The sequence below is a fragment of the Triturus cristatus genome, chromosome 12 (genome assembly GCF_964204655.1).
Source record: "Triturus cristatus chromosome 12, aTriCri1.1, whole genome shotgun sequence".
Taxonomy (NCBI): Eukaryota; Metazoa; Chordata; class Amphibia; order Caudata; family Salamandridae; genus Triturus; species Triturus cristatus.
In genome coordinates this window covers 519,931,455-519,957,559 of record NC_140595.1, presented here as the reverse complement: position 1 = coordinate 519,957,559, position 26,105 = coordinate 519,931,455, and the positions used below count along the sequence as shown (strand labels likewise).

Genomic DNA, 26,105 nt, shown 5'->3' with positions numbered 1-26,105 from the left:
TTAGTCCCCCTCACATTGACATGAATTGTACCGGTTTTAATGTTTTTTTATAGGATTTTAATAATGACAGTTTGATGTACTTGTGATGGCTTTCAATAACTATATTCAATAAACTCTGTCAGTCAGACAGACATACAACTTTTGTGGCTGGCCTCACCAGTTTTATCTGTGACCCAAAGTGTGCTCCCCAAAACTGTCACCGCTAGAGACGCAACTGTTCCCCCGTAAAACCAAAGGAGATCGTTGGACTACACTGGTTTTCCAACACCAGTATTGCCAAGGAAGTGCTAGGTTGTTTTGTTGTTACATGTTATTGCTTAGAATTTATTTCCGTTTCATTTTCCATGCAATATTTTATTGAATGTAATTCATTTAACTGCAGCACTTGTATGTTAATAAATGAATGTTTGTTAAAACTTACATTTGATTTGGCTTCTTACATTTTGTACGTAATTAACTGTGCCTGGGCGGTCGGAATTGCAGGACTGGAATGGTCACACTATTCGACACACGCATACAAAATCAGCCTCCTGTACAAGAAATTGCATTTAAAAACCTCTCCAGATAAAAATGTATTCTTCAATGACAAACCCATGGAGGTTACTAATTCCTATTGCAAGTAGTCTGTAAATGCATAACCCCGTTAGATGAGAATCAAAGGTTACGCACCTAAACCACTATTCTACAGAATGGGTATATATTTTTTTTATTGAATGCAAACCATACTTCAATCCATATTTTAAACATTTGGTATTAACCTATTGCTATTCCTCCTAACCTGTATTTAATGTACCACTTTTGGCACACGCCTATGGGAGAATGGTCATCCTCAGGAATAAGGAAGTTAACAGCTGTACCTATTAACAAGTACTAGCAAAACAGTATACTAGGTATTCTAGAGAAAATACTGCACTGGAGTACCAGACAGATAATACATTCTCAGAATAAAAACAGCATCACTGTATGCTAAAGCAGGCAGCAGACACTAACACAGACGTTTCTCAGTAAACATGCACTGAACTAGAATTTAAAACAAGCATTTGCAATGCAATAGGTCTCGCAGTTGCGAGAGTTTCAGCTATTGGCATTGTAAATGGCAATGCTTTTTCTTTCTGCGTTTGAAAACCTGCACTTATAGTCCTTGCTTACGAGGAGCAAGGCTGGCAGTCTCATTTACTGCCAGCCTTGCTTCTCGTAAGCAAGGACTATATATATACAAAATGCATGTTTATGCACAGCTTGCAGTTTTTTAAAACAAATTAATAAATACGGGTCACCAGAGCATACATTTATTGGTCAAATGCTGCGTATGAAACACCCAGGCAGGAAAATGTATTGTCTGAGGTTCCCTGCTTCACCTTGTTTAACCACTTGCCCCCTTCGATCCGCACCGATTGAGCTACACTGCTGCTCCCACCCCTCTCCTGTGCACTCACTCCTGCCAGCAGAGAAAACGTGATGAGCAACAGCATCCTTTGGCCTCAGTTACAACTGTTAAGATTGATAAATGGGTTAATCTACCCACTGCCGCAATCCTCCTGGGGGTTTACAGTTTCAGTAAAACAGCTCAGAGGGTTCACACACCTGGCACGGCCGGTCGGGCACAATTTAAGTAAGCTAGCTCGAATGGTCAGCACAGCTGGCGCAGAGGTCTGGGTATGTGACGCCATCATCCACGGGCTGAGGTACACCTTGCTCCACTTTGTGTAGGAGCTGCAGTGCTGTAAACACTGGCAGGCCAGTGGAGTCTTTCATTTCCCCGAGGGCGCTTAGAGTGAGGCAGGTCCCAACACCCGTGAGTTACAGCGCTATAGAACCGAGAAAATCAGTGCTACCAACTGCTACTTAAGAGCCAAGTTATTTTAATTATAAGCAAGAGATACGGGACGAATAGCGCACATGTCGAAAAGGCGCACAAATAACAGACCTACATGTGTTCAAGTGCACAGCTCACTGAGGCGCTGCGGACAGGGGGGTGGACCAGAAGAGATGAGCAGACAAACCACAGACTGCAGAAGAGAGGCCCAGCGGACCGCACAGAGAATGGAAATGAAACCCACGGTATGCTAGAGACAAGATGCAAAACAAGCACAAATAGAAACTACAGTCAGAGATAACTGCAAATGTCAAGTCAACCAACCGAGCTGTTTTACTCAGATTCAAACTATGTCTGCAGGTTACACACTGATGAAGAGAGGAGAAGAAACACTATCGATATATACGAAATTGTTTTATAAAATTACTTTTTCCCAAGAAATACACCACGGAGTGCTATAATAATGAGTAGCGGCAACATTCCCTGTCCACACAAGTATTAGGCTGAGAGAAACGTATGCGGTACCACAGTGTTTTAATTGATATAAAAAAGTACCTGTCTGCTCCTGTGAAGTGCTGGTTCCCTACCATTAAAGGCAATGCAAATTGCAGCAGTGCTGAGAAGTGCAGGTACTCTCCCTTTCACATTAAGGAAGTGTAGATGCTAAGTACCGAATAGTACCTGCCCGTTTAAAGCTCTGCAGTACCAGCTTCTATAACAGTGCCCTGATTGTGAGTGAAAATGAGAAACCCCCAGCGTTGATCTACCAGTGACAGAAGGGGGCGGGCAAAATGGCTCCTGCTCTCCAGCAGTCTGTCCAGCCAAACCGTGTTGTCGCTGGGAGCAAACAGAGCAGCAGGAGAGACGTCGACGAGGTCTGGTGAGAGCAGGGGGAGCTGGCCCGAACAAATGCATCACCTAGAACAGCACAAACAAAAGATGTGGCACAACGGCCAGAGCTGTCGAGCTGGGGAACAAGTTCGAGTCTCGACGTAGGCTCAACATCCTAGGATTCTGGGCAAATCAATTAATCTCCCCGTGCCTTGCAAAAATGAATGTGTTCTTGTGTAATGTAACTGGTGCTCCTGTAAAGCGCTCCGATACCTTCGGGCCGAGTTCACGCTACATGAAAACTATCCCAAAAAAGAAGTGATGGGAAGGAAAACACCTGCTGCGAGGTGATCCGTGATCCCCAGCAAGATTCGCTTCAGTGAGGAGTGTAAACCGCTCTCCACTTGCATAGTCTGAGAACCTCCCATAAAGGAAACAGCATGCTGGCCACACGTGAGGCAGAGCATTAGGAACTCGAGGCAGATATGGGCCTAGCAATTAAGGGTTCAATACATGTTTTAGAAGTCCGCGATCAAACCGTATCTATTGAGCCATTACTATGAAAGCCAGCATTGTGAGCCACGCACCTACCACAGTTTGGAGTGAAGTCAACATGCGCATAGTCCCGAAGAAAACAGACGCAAGGTCACAGGTTAAGAGAGCAGCGTCTCACTTAACTAGCACAGGGGTAGCATTCCTGAGAGAGCAGCTTTGTCCATTAGCATGAACAGAGCTGACGGGCTGCTTAAACTGAGACAAATGGTATAGGACAATGATGACACCGAGGTACCAGGTTTGTGAGGCGGGTGCGTCTGCAGAGAGCCATATAATACACGGAAGCAACGGCTGTGGTTAAAAAAAAAAAAAAGTTACAAATGAAAGTGCCGTCAGCCGGCCACGCTCTCAGTGCCGTGTCACATGAAGGAGCGCAGTATGTTAAGTATCTTAAGTTTCGTTGGGAGGCAAAGTTAACAAGTGGGAGGGGTGGGGGGAGTGCACACGCGCGCTAAGTAGGAGCTGTTTGCTCTATTTCAAAGTACATACTCGTCATTGTGGCGCGCCGCTGCGCACTCCCGCAAGGCGTGTGCCGCCACAAGCACGAGTATGTGCATAGAAAAACAGCTGCATGACGGCTAAAGGTCTCCTATGCAGTGCATGCGCACTGCGTAGGCGAGACCTAAAAAGCAATATCAGAAATACTTCAATTAAAAAAAAAAAAAAACACGCATTTGGCCACATATTTTAATAGGGAAGCAAGAAAATCCATTTTTCTACAATGTGTACATGTGAGTTATTATATCATCTCTTCAAAGAAGCAAAATATTTTATTGAACATCCATTTCTTGCGATTTACTGTCTCTTTACTCCTTAAAGGGTACAAATGTTGCTGGCTAAAAGACTTTTGTGCGTAGGGTTTACACATGTTGCCGATGTAAAACACCCGAAGACCTTTGATGGGGTTTGCCAATGAAAGATCGAATTTAGAAATTTGTCAATGATGCAACCTGAACAGGCAAATAGATATTTTTATTTATTTATTCAAACAAGCAGTTTAATAAAGCAAAATAACATTATCTGAATGCTGATCAAACACTTATATTACAAACCTTAATTATAAAAACATAATATTCCAATAAAGCTACTAGTTCTCGATTCCATGAAAATAAACCTGCCTGAAATAAATCCACACAGCATTTGTGTGATTGAAAACACAAAAAAAGTTTCAGTCCAATGACATTCACAGTCATCTTTTCTCCATCACTTCTTGGTAGGCTATAAATCGTCTCAAATTCATTTTCACGTTGTCAAGAACACACATCTGCTCTGGACTGTATTTTGCTTTACCTTCTTTGCGCATCTGTAAAGAAAAAACATTTTCTCAGTATTGTGAGCTATTCAAGCCCACAGAGTATAAATAAGGGGTGTAGACACATGTAGAAAATAATCTGAAATCTATTTCTATACTAAAATGTGGCAGGTGTTCTAAACTGCTGGAGGCGAATTACCGTCCATTAATTTCTGCAGATTGAAAAATCCTGTGGAACACTTTATTCTCTATTTCCTTTATGGGAATTCCTTCCTTTAGGTTATCAATCCTTACTTTCTTTGTATTCATGTAGAACTGTACTTTACTCAAAGAGCTAACCATAACTATTGTGATAACTTTGCCTTTTTGTATTATGGGGTTGAGATGCAGAAACATAAGCAAATGTTTTAATTTAAAATACAGTGAAGCTCATGAATTCTAAAGGGTTGCCGTTAATCAGATAAATGCTTAATGAATTATCTTATATAAACAAAACATGCTTCTGTAATGATAGCATTTTTGTGTACATTTTTTTATTAAAAAAGAAACTTAAAATTGGAAAATAGATTTAACAAGAACGAAACTAAGACCTCAATTATGGTTGCTTCACTGGGGAGAGTTGTTAATTCAACACCCCTGGAGTTAACAATTGCTGGGGCCCCATTAACAGGATTACAGGTTGCATAATGAGGTTCCTTTGAGTAAGGGGGAACTTACTGGGGTAAACTGGAAATTCTGGGTCTGATTCCCCTGCTAATTTTCCCCCAGAGATTTTGGCTGTTCGGAGCACCCAGAATCTCCAGTATAGACAAGAGAGACCCATTGTGATCCTGCAGACTTTGTAACTTTGTTACAAACTCAGAGAATTCTGAAGCAACCATAATGAGATCTCTAGTGTTAAGGGCTGAAAAGTGTTGGGAACTCTATGTGTATGACAAGACAGAACACATACCTTCATTTTGAAGACTGGCTGAAAACGTTTTAGTGTTTGGAGGAGTTTGATTTCAGCTGCTGCCTTTTCACTTTCTTTCCCATCTGCAAACACATCAAAAATGGCGTCCAGCGCCTCTCCGGAAACAACTAGGCAAGGGTCATTGGTAGCAACCTCAAGAAGAAAATTACCAATTGCCTGTAATTACAGGGCATTAGATCATTAGCGTTTGTGAAACAAAAGGTCACCTCATCATTCATCAACATGTGGTCTGTGAATATAGAAGCCTGGACTACCAACCATTCAGCTTTACTCATTGATTCAATATATCTCAGCAGACTGATAGTTCTGGCCCAGAAATGGTTTCGTAAGAGTGAGTCACTCAACGCAGTCCAACTTGCAAATTACTTTGTGACACATTCAGCCTAAGTGCTCAGCTTTACAAACAAATTGTGAAAGAACCTAAGCATTTCATCCGTCAGTTTCTGTAACGTGTGTAAAGGTAGGGAACTAAGCAGTCAGAAGATTGTACTTTTTAAAAGTAGGCACCATTTCTTATTTGGTACTACCACTTGTCAAATGCAGCTTCCGTTATGCTAAGGCACGGTCTCACGAGCCAGACATTGTTACTGGTATTACAAAATTAGATAACTCACAGTCTGTCATTAGTACAGCATCAGAGCTCATTCAGTAGTCCAAGAATGACTTTCCAATGACTCTGAGGTTTCTGTTGCAGAAGACACACAGTAGGTTTGTGATGATGTGCTATGTTATGTGTATTTGTAAAGCACACTATCAACCGTGAGGGTATATTGGCACTGAGCAGGTGTGTGTGCCTAGTTAATTGAAAGTCTGGTTTTTCAACTTCTTACGGAATTCAAGAAGTGAAGAGGCGGCTCTGATGTGGAGCGGTAGGCCGTGTTGTGTGCAGATTTAGATTCTGTATATAGGTTTCTCGATTTATGCCCTTATATAGGTACAATTCACATTGCCCTTATTTGGACATAGAAATCCGTCCCTTATTTAGACATTGTCCCTACAAACCAAATACAGGCATGGCCACCTACATCCGTCCATCCACGTCACAACAAATTCTTGGAAAACCAGACCCTTAAGCCTTTAAGAACTTCCCTCAGCTTGAATATTGATTTCTCCAAGAACTCATCAAGTATGCATGAACATCTTTTCCTTAGGGGTTCATTCATGACGTTCCTCTGCCCGACTTTTACGTCAATACTGGCATTCCTAGACACCTTCAAGGTATAAATATACCAACACTTGCCTTGGCAAATTGCGGTTCCCGGAGGATTCGATCCAACCCAGACTACGCGGTTCGCCACGGCAAGTTCGGAAGGAGATCGAGTTCCAGCCTGATGCACTGACCTGACGCTGCCATCCTCCTCGCAGAGAATCCAGCTCCAGTGCGCTGACTTCCTTTGCAGGGGGTTAGACTATCGAGTCCAGAAAACAGATTCCAACCTCTCTCATTCTAAAATATGGAGCTGACTAGAACTTAGAGAAACTTTTGGCAACTCTTGGCTAAACTAAAATATAGCTAGCTATACTTTAGAAATGGCACCTACTTCAAACCTCGTACTGCACTTAGGTTAGGTACACTGGGGTAGAACAATTTAGAAGCATCAGATGAGTATCACATTTTAGCTTATGTTATTTATGTATGTATTTTGATTAACATATGTCATAGCTACAAACCATGCTATTGCAGTATTTTCTTACTGCTAACCCCGTACATATTGTATTTCACAGTCTGTCTTACGATTGTAGCAATTCATCTCTTGCATGAGAAATAAGACTGTTCAATAAACCCTTTTATTGAAACGCCCGTCTCTCTATTTCTGTGCAACTCTGTAGAAACGAAGCATGCACGATTGACTGAGTGAAACTTATCTATTGTTTCCACGATTCTGAGACTGTTCCGATTCTAAAAGGGAACAAAGTTGTCATGTTTATGCAGTTGTCAGAGACTAATCAAGTGGTTCCCAAACTTTTTGACCCATGGCTCCCTTGACCTAATTGGCAGTTGGCCATGGCTTCCACCATTTTTTTTACCGGCGCACCGGGGTGCCGCGGCGCACAGTTTGGGAACCACTGGTCTACATGAAGAATCAAGCCTAGACGTGATGAAGGATTCAGAGTGTAGCCATCACCATCATAAAACTTTATTTGCAATCACAAAGATCTTATAAAGTACATCTCAATTGCTAGAGAAAGGCTCAAGGAGCTCTGTGGCGTTACAAGAAGTTTACATGGGGTGGGCTCTGATGAACCCAAGATGGCTCACCAGATCCCATCTACCCAGTGTTTTAAGTGTGCTGGGTCCTGCCGGTGCAGTTCTAAAAGGCAGGTGTCAGGACAATAGGTAAGTTTTACAGACACATCAGAGGAGGTCGCGCAGTAGTATATAAGTAAGCCCAGCCATATCCAAACATATTCAACCATTTGCATACCTATCCATCATGTATCCTTCCATCTATCATTTCACTCATCCATCCCTTCATGCATCCTTTCACTCATCCATCCATTATCCATCCATCCTTTCACCCTATCCATCTGTACACTCATCCATCCACACTTCTACCCATCCATCCATTCACTCATCCATCCAGCCATTTACCCTTTCACCCATCCAGCCATCCTTTCTCTTACTCGTCCATCCACCCAGTCAATCATCCTTCCACCCTTTCAGTCATCCATCCATCCTCCCTTTCTCTCTCCATCGACCCTTTCACTTAGCCATCCTTCCATCCATCCATCCACCCACCCATCCATCGACTCATCCAATCATTAATCCATCCATTGACCCGATCACTCATCCATCCTTTCTCTCATCCATTTATCCTTTCACTCCTTCACTCATCTATTCATCCTTTTGTGCACCTACCCTCCCTTTCACTCACTCATCCATCCTTACATCCACCCTTTCACTCATCCATCCATTCACCCTTGCCAATTCATCAATCCATCCATAATTTCACTCATCCATCCTCCCACTTACTCACTCATCATCCACCCTTTTACTCATCCATCCTTTCACTCATCCATCCACCCTTTTACCCATCCAGCAACCCTTCGACCCATACATCCAGCTGTTTACCTTTTCTCTCATCCATCCTTCCACTCACTCATCAATCCTTCCACTTACTCATCAATCCATCCATCTTCTCTCATTATCCATCTATTCAATCTTTCATTCATCCATTCACCCTTTCACTAATTCATCCAGCCATCCACCCATCCCTTCACTTACTCACTCGCTCGCTCACCTTTTCATATTAATTTTGAGCGGAGCCTTTTTGAGAAGAGGCCCATCAAGAACTTCACCCTTGCTGCAGGAGCCATTCCAGGACTGGGACAGAAACCACCCAGGGCGGAGACAGGATCCACCACAGGGGGGGGACAGGAGCCATCACAAGTTTGGGGGGGGGGGGGGGGGGGGGACAGGAGCCATCACATGAGGGGGAACAGGATCCACCAGGGTGGGCACAGGGGTGGCCATGCAGTATTCTAGTATCATCTTGCTCTCTTCCTGGGTGGGGTAGGGCTCCTCACCCCCTCCTGGACAAAACAACGAGACGACAGGCTCTCTTTCTAAAATGTTAGTTTTGCCATCCCCCACTGTGATGTACAGTACTTAAAGGAGCTACTCCAAGAGAACTGATTTAACTGATTGTCCTCCATACTTTGTTAATCAGTGTGGGTGCGATTCTGCCATGTCTTTATTTTATTACATTATAGACTGCATGTTTGAAGAACCGAGGTTTGCTTACAATTTAGTGACAGTAATTACGCTCTGTGCAGAGAACCACGTGCTGCCTCGATGTAATCAGGGCTGGTTCTACGATTTTTGGGGCCCTGGGCAGAAAGGGAATGTGTGAGGCCCCTCTAAATTGCAGAGACATGACGCATTCAGGGCTGTTTGCATCTGAAAAGATGCCCCTGCGACGGAAGCTGCAGCCCCTCCCTCTCAGTCACCTTCAAGCACCTCTTACCAGCTCATCAAGGGCTGAAGGTGTGAGGGTTGCCATCCCGCTGTGCCTCTCCAATGCTGCTGGGTATCTGAGCTTTGGTACTGCATCGGAGTCTGTTACAACGATTGCGCTGCGGCTGCAATCTCCCACATCCTGCGCGGCGCTCCTATCTTCTCATCACGGCGCACCGGGGTGCCGCGGCGCACACTTTGGGAACCACTAGACTAATCCCTTCTTGTATATTCGAGAAGTGTCTAGTGACCTTTGAGTTAGCTGGCACACACAAGTAATTAAGTTTAATATAATCGATAGAGACCTACTGACCGTAGTCCTATGTCAAATCTATAGTGTATGTTATTCCGATGTGCAGAGCCTATCAGGGATATAGGAACTACACTACATGGCGCCCAACGGTTTGGTAAGACACTAATTTAACGCTAGATACTGAAGTAACTCAGTCGTGCTTTTCTCAGAGACCCTCTACTCATAAAACTCCATAAGACGTCTGGAGTGGGTAGGGATAATATCCGCCATAGCTGAGCAGGATTAAAGTCCTATGTATTAGCTGTTTGGTTTTGTTCAACGTTGAAGGATACAGTATTCCAAAATATTGTGCACCTTATCTTCGTTTCCTTGAAACTTGCTCTGCAACTTTCATTAAACAATGTCGGAGATAGACGATCCTATCGTCAACAACGGTCAAGCTGCGGCTGACCTTACAGGTCTTAATGAAGACAAGGTGGGTGTTATACACATCCCACCAAATTTAAGGAGAGCCATCACTATAAAACTTCTAAAACATGGTCTGACACCAAGAGATGGTAGAGCCGTTTTTGTGATAGAGGCACATGAATCTCACCAGACAGAGGTATTCTATTCATGGATAGTATTCCCAGAATCAAATCCAGTAACACATGTTTCACTTCTACAAAGAAGATGAACCACCTGAGGAATATATTCCTTTCGAGGATATTGAAATTCCACTCACATACCAGGAGCATGAGCTCTGGTTTAAAGGCACCCTAAAACATTACAATCACATTACCAGGCTCAGTCCACTAGGTAGACCAGGAGCAACATGGCCGATTTTAGCCGGCTATACACCTCATCCTGACATTGAAACTATGTCAGACGTCGATTTACTTGCTCAACTCAAGGAGTTACACAAGATTTATAGACCAATCGTTCAATATGTCATGCGGACTTTCACAGTCCAACAACCATTAACCATTCAAAATCCAGCACCTCATCAGGTGAATACGTTAAAAATTACTCCACAGACTTTACACTCAGTCATGGGTAAATTACCCGCAAAACGCGAACAAATGCCATTCTGGTTAGCTAAAAAAATTACTCAAATCGAAGCAGTATTTCCTAATACTACCCCTTTTGAAAAACACAGAATTCTAACAATCTGTTTACCAATGGGGATAACACCACATCTGAAAGACTACACCACTTGGGGCACAGTCTTTGCTGCTATCTACAGAAAAACACATGGTGTTCCGTCAGTGGCGGTAATACCTGATGTCCTGAAACAGATTCAAAATGAATACGGGGCAGAGCCTGCTCTGAATTCAGGTATGAAGTTACTTAAAAATTTCGACCAGGTGTCAGCAATAATATTAAAGGAGAAGCAGCATCAGTGGCGATCCGCCAGGGAATTTGATGTAACAGAACAACCTCAAGAACTAGCCAGAATAATTGAAAAATCCTATGAGGAATTAGGCAGAGACAGTCTGGGAGGGAAACCAGTAAAACCACAAATGTCTGAAAGGCCTGATAAGGTCTTTCCTAAAAACACTCCTACCTCTTCTAAAAAGAAGTGGGAAAATAGTAAACAGAATTCCAAAGAGAAGCGTTCTCATTCCAGAGGCAGGTCTCCTGCACAGAAGGAGCCCTCTGAAAGGAGTTACAACCTCAGGAATAGGGATAATTTGAGAAAACCTGACAGATCAAGATAATGATACAGGTCCCTCTCATACCTTTCCGATATCGTCACAGACATCCGAAAGAAGAGGACAGTCTGGAAACAAGGAAGGACGCGTGAAGTCCAAAGACTATCAACACGTTCAGAAAAATAAAGCAAAACCTCAATTCTCCAAGAAAAAGGTAGCAGGTCTGAAGATCAGACATGCCTAGAATACTGAGAACCCAACTCAAGAACGGAGAATGGGCCCAGACCATGCTGGACAGTGCAGCAGAAGTTACAATAGCTCGCCAGAACCTGAAGGGACTTCTGGAGACAGGGGGCTTGAATGAAGACATACAAGTTGAGACTGTAGACACCAGGGTTAGTTCACCACATAGGTTATATGAAATAACACTCCGGATGGAGGGAGACATACCAAGAAAAGTGAAAGCACTCTTTTGGGAGCATCTTTCAAAGGGTTATTATATAGTTCTAGCAGAACAGGACTGGCCACCAGAGTTTGTCAGGAAGTACCCACATGGCGAGGACATTATGCCTGCCTTCTCAAACCATGTCCCAGTTCATTTAAAATATACATTAGCCAGGAAATGGGCAGTAGACCAAGCCCCAGCACTGTATAAAAATCATGTAGGATGGGATGAGGACTCACCTCACCATAAAATCCAGTAAAAAAAAAAAAATCAACCGACTGCACAAAGGCAGTACCCAGTTAAGCAAGAAGTTAAAAAACAGGTCAGGGAGATTTTAGATCAATTTGAATATCAGGGGTGGATTGAAACATGCACCACATCAATGAACAATCCTTTGTTTCCGGTCTTCAAACCAGACAATACATATCGTCTAGTTTTGGATTACAGGCACTTAAATTCTTGTTGTAAAACATTTGCAGTGCAAAATGCACATGGTACAGCATTAATGAATAACATTGTGCGTAAAAAAATATAAAACCACATTAGACATTTCAAATGGTTTCTTTTGTCAAAATATTGCACCAGAAAGCAGATATTTGACCGCTTTCTCAATAATGGGGACTCAGCGTCGACTGCCCCAGGGATTCAAAAACAGCCTGGGGTTATTCTCAGCAAGGGTAACAGAGTTACTACAAACGTATGATGACGAGGTATTGTCATATGTCGATGATATATATCTGACAGACGATGACCTGGATAGGCACTTGAACAGGGTGAGCACCATAATATTAGGCTTCGCCTCAGAGGGTTACAAATTAAACTTTAAAAAGTAAAGAATGTCCCACCTCAATGTCCTGTTTCTAGGATATGAACTATCAAGTGAAGGCAAAAGCCTGACAGCCAACTTTTTAGAAAAGTGTGTGCTGCTCCAACCGCCAAAAACGCTGAAAAATGTACAATCGATTCTAGGTTTCCTGAATTTTGGAAGAACTTACCTTTTAAATTACGCAGAAAGGGTTAAACCTCTCTACGAATTAATCAAACCTGATTTTAAAATCACACATTGGACACAAAAACACACTGAAATTTTGCGTTCACTCCAAACAGACATGTTAGCAACGAAATACTTGCAAACACGTGTAAATCTACGCAACTTAGTGATCCGAATCATTCCGGGTCAATGCGGATTCACCTACTTAACTTTTAACAAAGGTGAAAGTGTTCCAATTGCATACAAATCCCACTTATATACACAAGCAGTAATGAGATTCACTTCTACAGAAAAAATTCTGACAGCAGTTCAAACCGCTGTAGCAAAAGAAAGAGCCCTAGCACAGGGGAAACGCATTATGGTTGTGACTCCTGTACCAGCCCTAGAGGCAGTTACAAAGGCTAGCATTTCAAATGCAAAAGCTTTACATCCGAGATGGATACAAATGGTTAATTCTCTTGCTGCACCTGATGTTGAATACGTTTTTGATCCATATTTAAAAACACAAGCATTCAAGCAATATGAACACGAATGTCCTCTGCCTACTGAAATTCTCCCTCTTGACCAGTACGAATTTATAATTTATACTGACTGATCTGCACAGCCCGCTACAGGGAGTAAACAAGCTTACAGTGCAGCGTGTGCTATCGTTAAAGGTCGCATGCGAAATGGCAAATCCAGGCCAATGGTCACAAAAACCCAATCTCTAGGACAGGGGTAATCACAAACTTTCTCTTGGGGTCCAAATTTACAGTGTGTTTTTTGGCCGAGAGCCGCACCTTGGGGGCGGGGTCATTGGGGGAGGGGGCGGGGCTAGAGCAACAAAAAAAAAAACTGTGACCGTGAGGTGGAACACAGGTCCCTGCAGCGGACGCCTTCGTCCACTGAGCCACCGGACCCGGCATACACATATCTCTCTCCCTTTCTCTATCTCCCTCCCTCCCTCCCTCCCTCCCTCCGTCTCCCTCTCTGTCTCCCTCCCTCCTCCGTCTCCCTCCCTCCTCCGTCTCCCTCCCTCCTCCGTCTCCCTCCCTCCTCCGTCTCCCTCCCTCCTCCGTCTCCCTCCATCCTCCGTCTCCCTCCATCCTCCGTCTCCCTCCATCCTCCGTCTCCCTCCATCCTCCGTCTCCCTCCATCCTCCGTCTCCCTCCGTCTCCCTCCCTCTCCCGTCTCCCTCCCTCTCCCGTCTCCCTCTCTGTCTGTCTCTTTGCCTCTCTGTCTGTCTCTGCCTCTATCTGTCTTTCCCGGTCTCTGCCTATCTGTCTCTGTCTGTCCCTGTTTCTGTTAGTCTCTGTCTGTCTCTCCCTACTGCCCTCGGTCACCCTCTGTCCCCTTACCAGACTCTCACACCCTGCTGTTCTCTTGTCATTCTTTGTCACCTCTACCCCCCCCACCCCGCCCCCCTCCGCTTATGTGGCAGCTGAGGCAGCTTCCCTTCCAGGGCACACACACAGTCCCACATGAGTACTTCACAGGTCTTTAAGAGACAATTTGCATAACGAGGCTTTGTTGTATTTCACCTCTTAGCGCACAGCAGCTCCACTCGGACTATCACTTGCATCGCCCAGCCCCCACAGAGCAGAGTATGTGTTTGCTGACACTGAAAGCAAAAAAAAAAAAAAACCCCGGTACAATGTCTGCAAGGTCCGCGGGCCGCCAAGAAAGGCTTGCCGGGCCGCTGGTGGCCCGCGGACCGTACTACGAGTACCCCTGCTCTAGGAGATTGTACAGCTCAGCGAGCTGAACTACAATAGTGTGCGATTCTTTTTACTGTGTTCAATCTTACAATGAATATTTACAGAATTGGATTCAAAATGGTTTCAAAGATGCAAAAGGTGGCACAATCAAGCACAAATTGCTTTGGGAACAAGTAGTTCAGTTGCAAAACGGACTACAGAACACTCACGTGATACACATGCAGAGTCACCAACGTGATGGCGTTCACGTTGAAGGGAATTCATTGGCTGATGAAGCCGCGAAAGGGGCTGTGCAAGCGGCTTCCGTAGCTGCAATCACTTGTTCAAAAACTAAAATAGACAGCGAAATAACGCTGGCTGTCAATGCACCAAGCAAAGGCAGCGGTGCTGCACTACCTAAAAAGTTTCCACTCCTATATAATTGATACGCATGGCGTGCCATTTGCTTGAATCCCTGGATTGGGGGATAGAGTAATTCCAAACATGGAACATAGACTGGGGCTAATCCTAGCAGCACATGAAGGGCTCGCCTCTGCCTATGCAGGTGTTTCAGCCACTGTAGCATTATTAAAACAAAGGTACTAGTGGCCCGGCATTAGGAAACAGACTAGAAATAGTGTTTTGGACTGTAAGATATGCCAAAAGATTAAAGTCTCTACTGTGAAACGTCCTGCGCAGACGCCCCTGTTAATTTCAGATAAACCATTAGCTTGTGTTTACCTGGACCACTGCGGTCCCTTACAAAGGGATGGGAACAATAAATATATCATGGATGCAGTGGATTCGTGCTATAGGTTCCTATGGATGTGGCCTCAGCACTCGGCTGAAGCTCGAACTGGTATAAAAGATTTGAGAGTCTTTATCGGCACATACGCAATAGGCACACTACATTGTGATCTGGGTCCTGCGTTTAGCTCTAGGGCTTACAAAGAAGCCATGGTCAGTCTGGGCGTAGCATTGCAGTATTCTTCTACATTCCATCCTGAGGGAAATTCTGCTGTCCAAAGAAAAAAACGGGACATAAAGCAATCTATAAAAGCTAGGGTATTAGGTTCGGGTGATGGGTGGGTCAAGCATTTATATGGGGTCCAGCGCGCAATAAACAACTTGCCAAGAAGTTCTCTAGGGGGTGTCACTCCATATGAGGTCCTGTTGGGGTCTCGAATGTTGGTTCCTGACTTAGATATGAACGGCACAGGGGTGGAAAACAAACAATTTGAAATCAAAGATCATTTTGCTGTTTTACAGGACTTAAATGAACTAAGAACGTCACAAAGCAACGTGGTCCTGAAGCCAACCACTACTGAGAAAAATCCGGCCGTCCCAGCAAGGCCTGTCTGGATCCCAAAGCTTGGGGATCTAGTCAGAGAAAAGATCGCAGATAAGAGGGAATTTGGTCCTTCATACAGACAACCAGTACCTGTCCTAGCAATCCACGGATCAAGAACAGTACTTTTGCCGCCCCTTGCTGGTAAAAAGGAGAAAAGATTTGTGTCCATCGACCTGATCAAACCACACTATGTAGCCGATAATGAACAGTAGGCCAAGTGGACTCCGCCAATGTAGCAGACACACTCTAGCTACAATCCAAGAGGTTCAAACTGAGACTGAAAGCAAAAAAAAAAAAGAAAAAAACCCCGGTACAATGTCTGCAACATCACCTTTGAAGATTCCACAGTAAGAAACAGAGGACTAAGCAAGAATGCTATGAACTTTGTACCTCTTGAGACCCAAATAACAGTTCGTCCAGATACACCTGTTTACAACGAAGTAACAAGTGATCAACTGGTTCCAGCAATTTCATCAAATACGGATGCAATTCCAACCATTGACAGAACTGCTTCTGGCTATTTCGTCAACTTTGATACGTTTTCTGAGGATCCCAGCGAGCCTAAAACGACGCCAGTACAAAGAACTTTCAAAGAACAAGCAACAGACTTTTCATCTACTGGAAAAAACGTATCTGGTTTCACCATGGATTGAAGTATGGATTGTTTTGGGAATATTCTTCTTTCTACTTTGGTTAGCTCTGGTAATAACTATGGGTATGCGGATTAATGGAAGATCTATTCAAATGGACACAGCAAGTAAAAGAGTGAAATTACTTCTCCAGCCACACAAATCATCCCATCGTGAAGCAAGAGACTTGTCAGCAGTGAACATCACAGCGATTCCTATACCGGATGGTATAGTTTGGGACAAAACCGAATATGACATTTTTGGCCCATCTGAGCTTTTGAAGATTTCACATTTATTTAAAATTTCATCAAGTGACTTTATTACCTCCAGTACTTTTTCTGGTGATTGGGACTTCGAGACTTAATAATATGATGTCTGATCTAGAGATGTCCACTGCATTCACTAATAATGAATATTTACAAGGTTCATCAGACTATGAACAACTGTATTGTTATAACCACTATGGTCATCATTTCTTGCATAAATCTGCAACACCTAGAAATGTATTTATGTATAACCAATGGGAACATTGTCCTACGCTACCAAACTGCAGCTCGAAAACATTTGCAACGAAATTTCCATATTTTTCAGGGTTTAATATCTCGAATGCAGAGACACTTTACTTTAAGAATGTCAACAAGACAGGAATGAAAAATATGTTAACGAATACCAAACAGATTTATTCTACAGCCTTTATTGCCCAACTGTCTAGACAGGGTTACGACTTTTGGAAAGACAACATTGAGACACAAACTGTCTGGGGTACTAAAGATTGGCAAGTACAGGGAATAGAAGCTTTGTTTAGAGCCTGTATCATCCCTGAGCAAATTATGTTTTTGAACGACACTGTCCAGCAAACATCATGCCTTGGAATAGCCAAGATAAAAGACATGAACACTCCGTCTATACCTGCACCTACAAGTGAAAGCACTACACAGGGGGAGGTCGACATACATACTATTTTGAATAATAACAGATCAGATTCTGAATGGAAAAAGTGGCTGCTCTGGCCCTTAGACACAAACAACTGTCAAGATAGATTCCTGAACAAAACACAAGGTTTTACCTTTCATTGGCCAGACGCACGTTATGTCCAAAGACAGCATCCGGGGGTAGTAACAACTTACAGTGTAGGGAAACTTTGCCTTGATTGGCTACATAAAGCTACACTAGAGGATGTAAAACAACACTTAACTTTACTTTCTAGAAGGCGCAGACCTTAGGGAATTCTTGCTAGGACCAAGAAAACCGCGTCAAAAACGTTTCATATATGCCGGTATCTACGCTGCTTATACCGAAGCATGGAAGGTCACCCAAGCAGAGACTGCAGAACAAATACGAGAAATTGATCGTATTAATTTAGAGAAATCTCTCTCTGTAGAAGACAATAGGTTAACGACTCTGTCGGCCAGGATATATTCTTTGGACAGCATTGTATCCTCTGTCACAGACATCATGGAACAAGACTTGGTCATGTTGCAACATGGTCAGTCACAACTACGTTCTATCATGCTATTAGGCTGGATGCTTCAAAACCTGCGTTCTGGCTATGTGCCTTGGCGTTTAATCAATACTACGTCACTGTTTGCAGAATTCAATCTCACTGATAGACGGATCAAACTGATACAAAGGGGAGCAGACTATACGGTGCTGAGCATTGAAAAACTGGAGAAATTACCATTCACAGTGGCAGAAAAACCAGCTACTGAGTGGACCATACATGGTAAGATTACTCTACCTGTTACGACTTTCCATTTTCAGTATTACCTAAAACATATACCAGCAGGCAAATATGATAGGTTGGGAAAAGAATACATCAAGACATCCTGGGATTTACCTTACACACACAGATGTTGGGAGTGGGGGACGTGAAGTATTTCTTAGCGGTGAAAATTGAATACGCACTAAGCGGTTCTCTCCTTTGTCAGGGTATTAACTTACACGGGGCCTGTGACGGTTCCACTACAAACTTATCCTGCTACCTGCACGGTTCACCGGCAGCAGTGATTAATCCAATCTTAGGTCAACTTTCAAATGGGAGTTACATTATGTTGAATGATCACAGCTGCTGTGGCATGCTGCCAGGTATCCCATATCTAGTAACGGTTACATCCAGGATCACATGATGTATGCAGGTCTTGTTTCCCCAAATAGACATAGTCAGGGAGTCGCCTTTATGGCCTTCACTGAATATCTCTTCTATAAGAGTTGATACTCTAAGCAGGATGAAAGCCATTCCTTTACAAAAAAACTGTGCCTTTGACCTCTGCCAAAGAAACCTATGATCTCCAAGTCGCAAGGACTTCTGCAGAGATACATACCCTTTTGTATACAAACTGCCCTGTGCATTTCTCAGAAATGTTAGGTCATATCTTAAACATGTCTGATACGAGCGGTATTGTACATGTATTTAAGAACGTGTGTGCAGGACTGTTAGCACCTTTTCAAGCAGTCCTCTGAATTTTTCCAAACTTCGTGCACTCTGTTTGGCGGAATGCCGCTCTTTTTAGCACTCGTTGCAGGGATACTATTTTTGCTCCTACTGCTACGATATGGCAAGCCAAATCACCAACCCAGTTCAACATGGAAAGAACTCTATTGGAGATGAAGTGTAGTGAGCGCATTGTACAAATTCTGGGTTTACCTCATCTATGAGAATTAAACACCACTTGGTTTCTGTCATTCTGACCAATCTGGCAAGATTGCATCTTACCTGTTCTATGCGGTGAAGAATGGGTGCTGGACATTTGTCTGACACTCCCATCAGTCATGCCTACGGATATTGATACTCTGCTGGAGCCGATACTGGCCCATGCTATGTATTGTCCTCAGCGGCTACCAATCCTGATGGCGGCATTCATTGAGATCTCACAGACGCAACATGCTACTGCTGAGGTACGAGAGGAAACACCAGGCGCGCAGGTAACATCCAATCCGGACATTGCTGATGCTTCCCATGCTGAAGGCGATAGTTCGCATCTATTTGCTGTTGATCTTCTACACGAGGTATTCCAACTCTCACCCACAACGGTAAACGACTTGTTGTCTACAGGATTAGAAAATGTTATGTTTTCTCCATCCCCACACACTGACTTTTGATTCAAGCACAGTGTTCCGGAGAGACTCTGAATTTGGCCTTCATTCTTTTTCAAACGCGATACTGACTTGGGAACTGTTCCTATGATTACATATTTTTTTTCCCCGGTCCCAAAATTTATTTTTCGTTTTTGGCACAGTGATCTGCTTATAGTAGAACTATTCATAGAGAACAGAATTCTTTGATAACACTTCCAGGGACAGTATGCCACCTTGTCATGAATAACAATTTGACTTGTGTAACTGGATATGAAATGGTTTCGGCCCCTTTTTCTTCTGTATTTACGAGCCATTTCATCACATGTACATATTTTGGTTAATTCATTTAGCATTCCAATGTGATCCTATGCTTAGAATGGAACATTGCCTTTAATATGTACAACACTTTATGCATAGCAATGGTTTTGTAATGTATTTTTAGGACATATGTTTTAGATATGTTTTTAGCTTATTTTAGCAAACCCATGAGATACTCTGTTTTAAGATATGTTAGAATGTTTAGGATTTAGTAACGTCGTTCAAACGAAACTGGAGTGGGTGTTGTGTGCAGATTTAGATTCCGTATATAGGTTTCTCGATTTATGCCCTTATATAGGTACAATTCACATTGCCCTTATTTGGACATAGAAATGCGGCCCTTCCTTAGACATTGTCCGTACAAACCAAATACAGGCATGGCCACCTACATCAGTCCATCCACGTCACAACGAATTCTTGGAAAACTAGACCCTTAAGCCTTTAGGAATTTCCCTCAGCTTGAATATTGATTTCTCCAAGAACTCATTAAGTATGCATGAACATCTATTCCTTAGGGGTTCATTCATGACGTTCCTCTGCCTGACTTTTACGTCAATACTGGCATTCCTAGACACCGTCAAGGTATAAATACACCAGCACTTGCCCTGGCAAATTGCGGTTCCCGGAGGATTCGATCCAACCCAGACTACGCGGTTCGCCTCGGCAAGTTCGGAAGGAGATCGAGTTCCAGCCTGATGCACTGACCTGACGCTGCCATCCTCCTCGCAGAGAATCCAGCTCCACTGCTGTCTGACTTCCCTTGCGGGGGGTTAGACTATCGAGTCCAGAAAAGAGATTACAACCCCTCTCATTCTAAGGTATGGAGCTGACTAGAACTTAGAGAAACGTTTGGCAACTCTTGGCTAAACTAAAATATAGCTAGCTGTACTTTCGAAATGGCACCTACTTCAAACCTCGTACTGAACTTAGGTTAGGTACACTGGGGTAGAACAATTTAGAAGCATCAGATGAGTATCACATTTTAGCTTATGTTATTTATGTATGTATTTTGATTAATATATGTCATAGCTACAAACCATGCTATTGCAGTATTATTTTATCTTACTGCTAACCTTGTACATATTGTACTTCGCATTCATATCTCTTGCATGAGAAATAAGACTGTTCAATAAACCCTTTGAAAACGCACTGTCTCTATTTCTGTGCAACTCTGTAGAAACAAAGCATGCACGATTGACTGAGTGGAACTGTTATCTATTGTTTCCACGATTCTGAGAATGTTCCGATTCTAAAAGGAAACAAAGTTGTCATGTTTATGCGGTTGTCAGTGACTAATCCCTTCTTGCATATTCGAGAAGTTTCTAGTGACCTCTGAGTTAGCTGGCACACACAAGTAATTAAGTTTAATATACTCGATAGAGACGTACTGACCTCAGTCCTATGTCAAATCTATAGTGTATGTTATTGCAAAGCGCAGAGCCCATCAGGGATATAGGAACTACACTACAGCCGTCCCGCACTTGAGGAGCGATATAAGAGTAGAAGTAAGAGTTGCATGTTGTCAGCATGGGAGAGGAAGTTGATGCTGTGTGTGGATGATGCTGGCCAGAGGAATCATATGCGTTGGAGAGGGTGGGGCTCAACGAGGAAGCTCGAAGTACTCCACAGAGGAGTTACCTCAGAAGATTCTGTGAAGGGTATTTTAGGAAGCATGGATGTCAGCTCTCTCTACTGGTTAATGCCCCCATGTGGAGAGATTGGAGGCAGTAAAATAGGCATTAAGGATTCATGCACTAGGAGGAGCATTTCAGTTTTTTTACTGGAGCTCTTGCACTACACACCTCATATTTTTAAAATTTCTTTCAACTCAGAAATATCCTTGGGATTCGAAGCACCCATGTATACAAATATTTTTATGTTCAAATACGAGCATGAATATACCTTATCTGGATATCCGTGTTAAAATTATATTTGAGATACATTAATGACATTTTTATTGTGGGCTAAATCTAGAAAGAAATTGCTGATTAATATCGAAGAGGTGAATAGAAGGCATCCCGCTACTTACATTTAAACACAATTCATGGGATGGAGGGTTAGTCAAATAGATGGTATAATGACCACTAATTTACTCACAAATCCTATGGATCGCAACAAAATGTATTTAGGAGTTTTATAACACACTTACATGCCACCAAGCTGAACACTTGAGAGCATAGTGAGTAGAAGTATGGGAGAGCAGAGAAGGAAAATGCCAGGGAAGATAGTTTAAATAATATTAAATGAAAGGAAGTGAGTTTATTCAACTCAATTATGCTATGCCAAAATCTTTGAACATGAAAAGTGACAGCCTGTACATGGTGGCCTTACAGCAACATAATGGGCTAAATGCTTCTGTGAACAGGACGGTTTTCATACCTTTCGTGAATCTGCAGTGGCCTTCTAGATTTCTCAGTGCACGTAAGATAGGTATTCCAAAGGAATGGGCCTAAACATTTTTGTGATTTACTTACAAATTTCAGTTTTTTTGGCACTGCCAGAATGAATTGATTAGGAAAGCTAAGATTCCTAGTTTGTTGGTGCGGTGTAGTCAATGGCTCGAGAGAACAGGCAGCAGATTTATGTTTGGTCTTATCATCATCATCAAATATCTTTATTTCGGTCGTTAAGACCATAAAAGAAAGCATCATAGTACAATAAAAACATAGCAGTATTAAAACATTACACAGTTGTGATAAAAATATTAACTCAGTACAACGTCATTGCTTGATATGGTTTTAAGAAGACGTGAGCATGTAAACCACATAGACATTAAAAACTTGGCAACAGCAAAGGCAATTGGGGGCGAGATGTCAGATTTAAGTATTCTAAAAGCTGGGAGGTGTTGTTTGAAACCCATGTTTCTAAGTAATGGGCAGAGCCAATACTTCCTTGCTCTGCTGTACACCGGACAGAAGAATAAAACATGCAGGTCTGTCTCTTGTGTCTGCTTGCAAAGGGGGCAAAGGGCCGTGTGTGCTGAGTGAGACCACAGGGCAGTGTATGCCCTCAGAGGGAGAGTGTTATAGCGCCATTGCATGTAAAGCTTTCTTGTGAGAGTGGGACCCATATCATTATAAGTTGACTCTAAGTGGTAAAAATCTTTAAAAGCCAAGAAGTGGGCAATATGGGAGCACTCCCTCGCTGTCCTTATAGCACCTTGTAAGTGGTGTTAACGAAATACCTTCGTGATAAGTTTGCGGGAATCCCTGGTGCATGTAACCTCTGGATCATACCACAAGTAAGGTCTACCCAGTGTCTCACAGGTAAGCTTTATGTAACTTAACCATGGTATTTGTATGTTGTTACGGAGGCGCAAAATCTCTTGCAGCTCTGCTCTATATTTGGAAAGTTCTGGGGACGACCATATTTTACACCATAGGGTTAGGGGTTTTAAGGCCAACTCCTCTGAAAGCGGTCTTAAGCCCAGATCTAATCTGAGTGGCAGAAGAGGAGAACTGGCCGGTAAAGCTGCCAGCTGCCTGAGAAAAGTGTTCTCGGTTACCTGAAGCTTCTGCACAGGCGTATGTCCCCAGATTTCTGCACCATAAGTAATGGCCCCCCCGGGCCTGGACCTTATATATTTGTATACGTGGGCCTATGGGTCTGTATGTAAGGCCCTTTGTCATCCTGGCAATGCCACCCACAGACTGGGTCAGTTTCATATTCGCTCTTAGTTTGTGTGGCTCCCAGGTCATGCGTTCGTTAATAACTATAACCAGATATTCAAAGGTAAAAACCCTCTCCAGCCTAGAGGATCCTATACTGGGCGACGATCGTGTGGTCGGGGGTGGGTTGAAGATCATAAATTTAGTTTTAGCAGCATTGATCTCCAACCCACGCTCCTCGCAGAAATCTACAAAGCCATTCAAAACCCGTTGGAGTCCCATGGGGGATTTGGAGAGCAGCAGGGTATCATCCGCAAACATAATTGCGGGAACCCTGCTGCCGTCCAACTTAGGGGCATCAATATCGTTCAGGGTGCAAAGGTGATCTACGACCCCGTTAACGAATAGACAAAAGAGAGTCGGGGCGAGGACACAACCCTGCCTAACCCCCCTATCGACCGGGAAAGCATCAGACAGTGTTCCATCCCTTCCACATCTTACTCTTGCATAATTCCCCTGATGCAACCTTCTCAAAATTGAGAGAATATCCCTGGGGACCCCCATCTTTGTTAACACCGACCATAACTTATCTCTGGGTACCAGATCGAAGGCGGCACGAAGGTCTACAAAGACTGTGTAAAGACTGCCGCCCTCAATCAGCACCGTCTTCCAATATATGGTCTTATATAGAAAACAAAGTATTCTGAACTTACTCCTGTATTGTACTGGGAGCATCTGGTGAGGTTGGTTTGAATGTTTTGCAGTCAAGGCAGATTCTGGCTCCTTGCTTTCAAACCTTTGTTATTTTTGAATCTCAAACCTTTACAGGTCTGCATTGCTACAGTCGCACGAACCCAGTTTTTTGGGGGATGTGTGCACTTGCAAGTTCGACAAGACAAGAGAGCACATCTGATTTTACACAGCATGGGAAGTTGGTAATGGGCATTCTTAACCACAGAGTTTATCTGATGGTCAAAATACATATCCTTGTTGAAAATAATTCCCACTTCCTGATAGTACAGAAAGTTGACCCACATTTTTTCCCCAAGTAAATGGAAGGGTGACATGCCTTTTCAATCTTTCAATTGAATACATGTGTGATGGTTCAGTGTGTCTTAGGCACTGAGATACCTAGGAGAATCCATGCTTGTATTTGAACGCTGTCCAGGGCTGTTGAGAAATTTATGTATAATTATCAATGCTTCCTCCATGCCTCTTCTTGTCCTGAAGCCCAACCGGTGATTAAATAGTAGGTTGTTAGAATACAAGTAATCTTGAAGTTGTTTGGGGATTTCATTTTCCAATGAAACTGCTGATAACGACAGATTGGAGACTGGTCTGAAATGGAAAATGGGAATCTGGTCTGCCGATGGTTTTTTTTAAGCAGGGGGATAATGATTGGTTATTTTAGCACATCAGATAACCTTCCTTGTTAAACAGAGGTGCTGCTGATTTCCCCTTACTTGAGGGCCAATGCCTGAAAGAACTCCTTAATCCACTTAGCTGCACATGGGCAGATTGGGATGTTTGAAGCATTCTTGGAGCAGATCTACCCACTTGGACCACGTACATCGTCTTGAAGTTGCAGAATGATGTGCTGAGAAGTGGAGGGTCTAAAGCTGGAAAGTTTGATGTCATAGGGCTACTGTTTAGTTTGTCATTAAATGTGGTCATTTTCTCTGTGAAAAAGGAGAGAAATTCTCCACATAGCTGTTGGACTTGGCCCTTCTGGCAGGTTCACCCCCGAGACTTTTTGCTTTTTATTGGTGACTTGGTGTAATGATTTTTGGTTTCTGCGCACTTTACCGCTGTGTCCCAGGGTAAAGTGCGTGCGTGTTGTGAGGTTGACCTGCCCTCCCATAGGAATGCATGGGGGAATGTATGTGTCCTGGTAGTTCCTGATGCGTGGGGTGTGCAGGCCCGAGTTTGGTATGTGCGGACTCGTGTGGTTGAATGCTGCGCGATGATGTGTGCGGCGTGCATGTACCTAGTGTGGAAGTGCCACTTCTAGAAGTGGGCACTTCAGTGTGCAGTATGAAATGTGTGGCTTGTCTGGCGATTGGCTGGTGGAGGTCATGTGACGGACTAGGGAAATCCCCAGAGTCAGGAGGAGTCACCCAGTGGTGAATGGGGAGTTAGCATGCTGATGGCTGGGGAGGAGTATACCTGGGTCCTGAATAGGTCAGGGCTTTCCCCACACAATGCTGGCGCCGGCCCCTGTGGTGCGTCTAATGACCCTAGCCCTGCCAGTGAATAGGGAGAGGGGCTGAGCAAAACAAAGTGCTCAGGAACCTGTTGGAACTGGTTCGCCCCTTCCCTGCACCTTCAGACAAAGACTTTTTACTGTATAAAAAGGGGCTGTGTCCCCTTACAATTTGTTCTCTTGCAGGATCATCTGGAGGGGGCCTGCTGCTGCTGGGCGCCAGGAGAGACCGCCACTGGGGACCGCCTCCCTGCTGGAGGGCCCTGTGTGCTGGCTCTGGGCCCAGCCTTTGCCCCCCTGTTCTTGGAGGACTTTCTGCTGGACCTTTTTGAATTGCAGCGCCTGGGAGCGCTTTTATGGGCTTAGAGCGCTGTTTTCCTGGACTTGCTATTTCTAAGCGCCTGGGAGCGCCTTTATGAGCTTTATAGCGCTGTGTGCGCTTTGATTTCGTTGGCGGGTGCCCACCCCGCTTATTCGTTTTGCTTGCGAGGGAGCCTACCCCTCAGACGGACGAGAATCACCGCTGCAGCCCGGACC

General features: G+C 43.6%; 1 protein-coding gene across 1 annotated transcript in view; it reads right to left on the bottom strand.

Annotated features, from left to right (window-relative positions):
- Window positions 1–4,167: 4,167 nt before the first annotated feature.
- Window positions 4,168–26,105, bottom strand: part of HEATR3 (HEAT repeat containing 3) — a 302,330-nt gene continuing 280,392 nt past the window's right edge. Inside the window, exons 14-15 of the mRNA XM_085637313.1 lie at window positions 5,407–5,583; window positions 4,168–4,505 (exon numbers count right to left, since the gene is read on the bottom strand). Coding sequence (XP_085493439.1) covers window positions 4,392–4,505; window positions 5,407–5,583 — 291 coding nt within the window. The 3' untranslated portion in view covers window positions 4,168–4,391. The remainder of the gene's footprint in view (window positions 4,506–5,406; window positions 5,584–26,105) is intronic.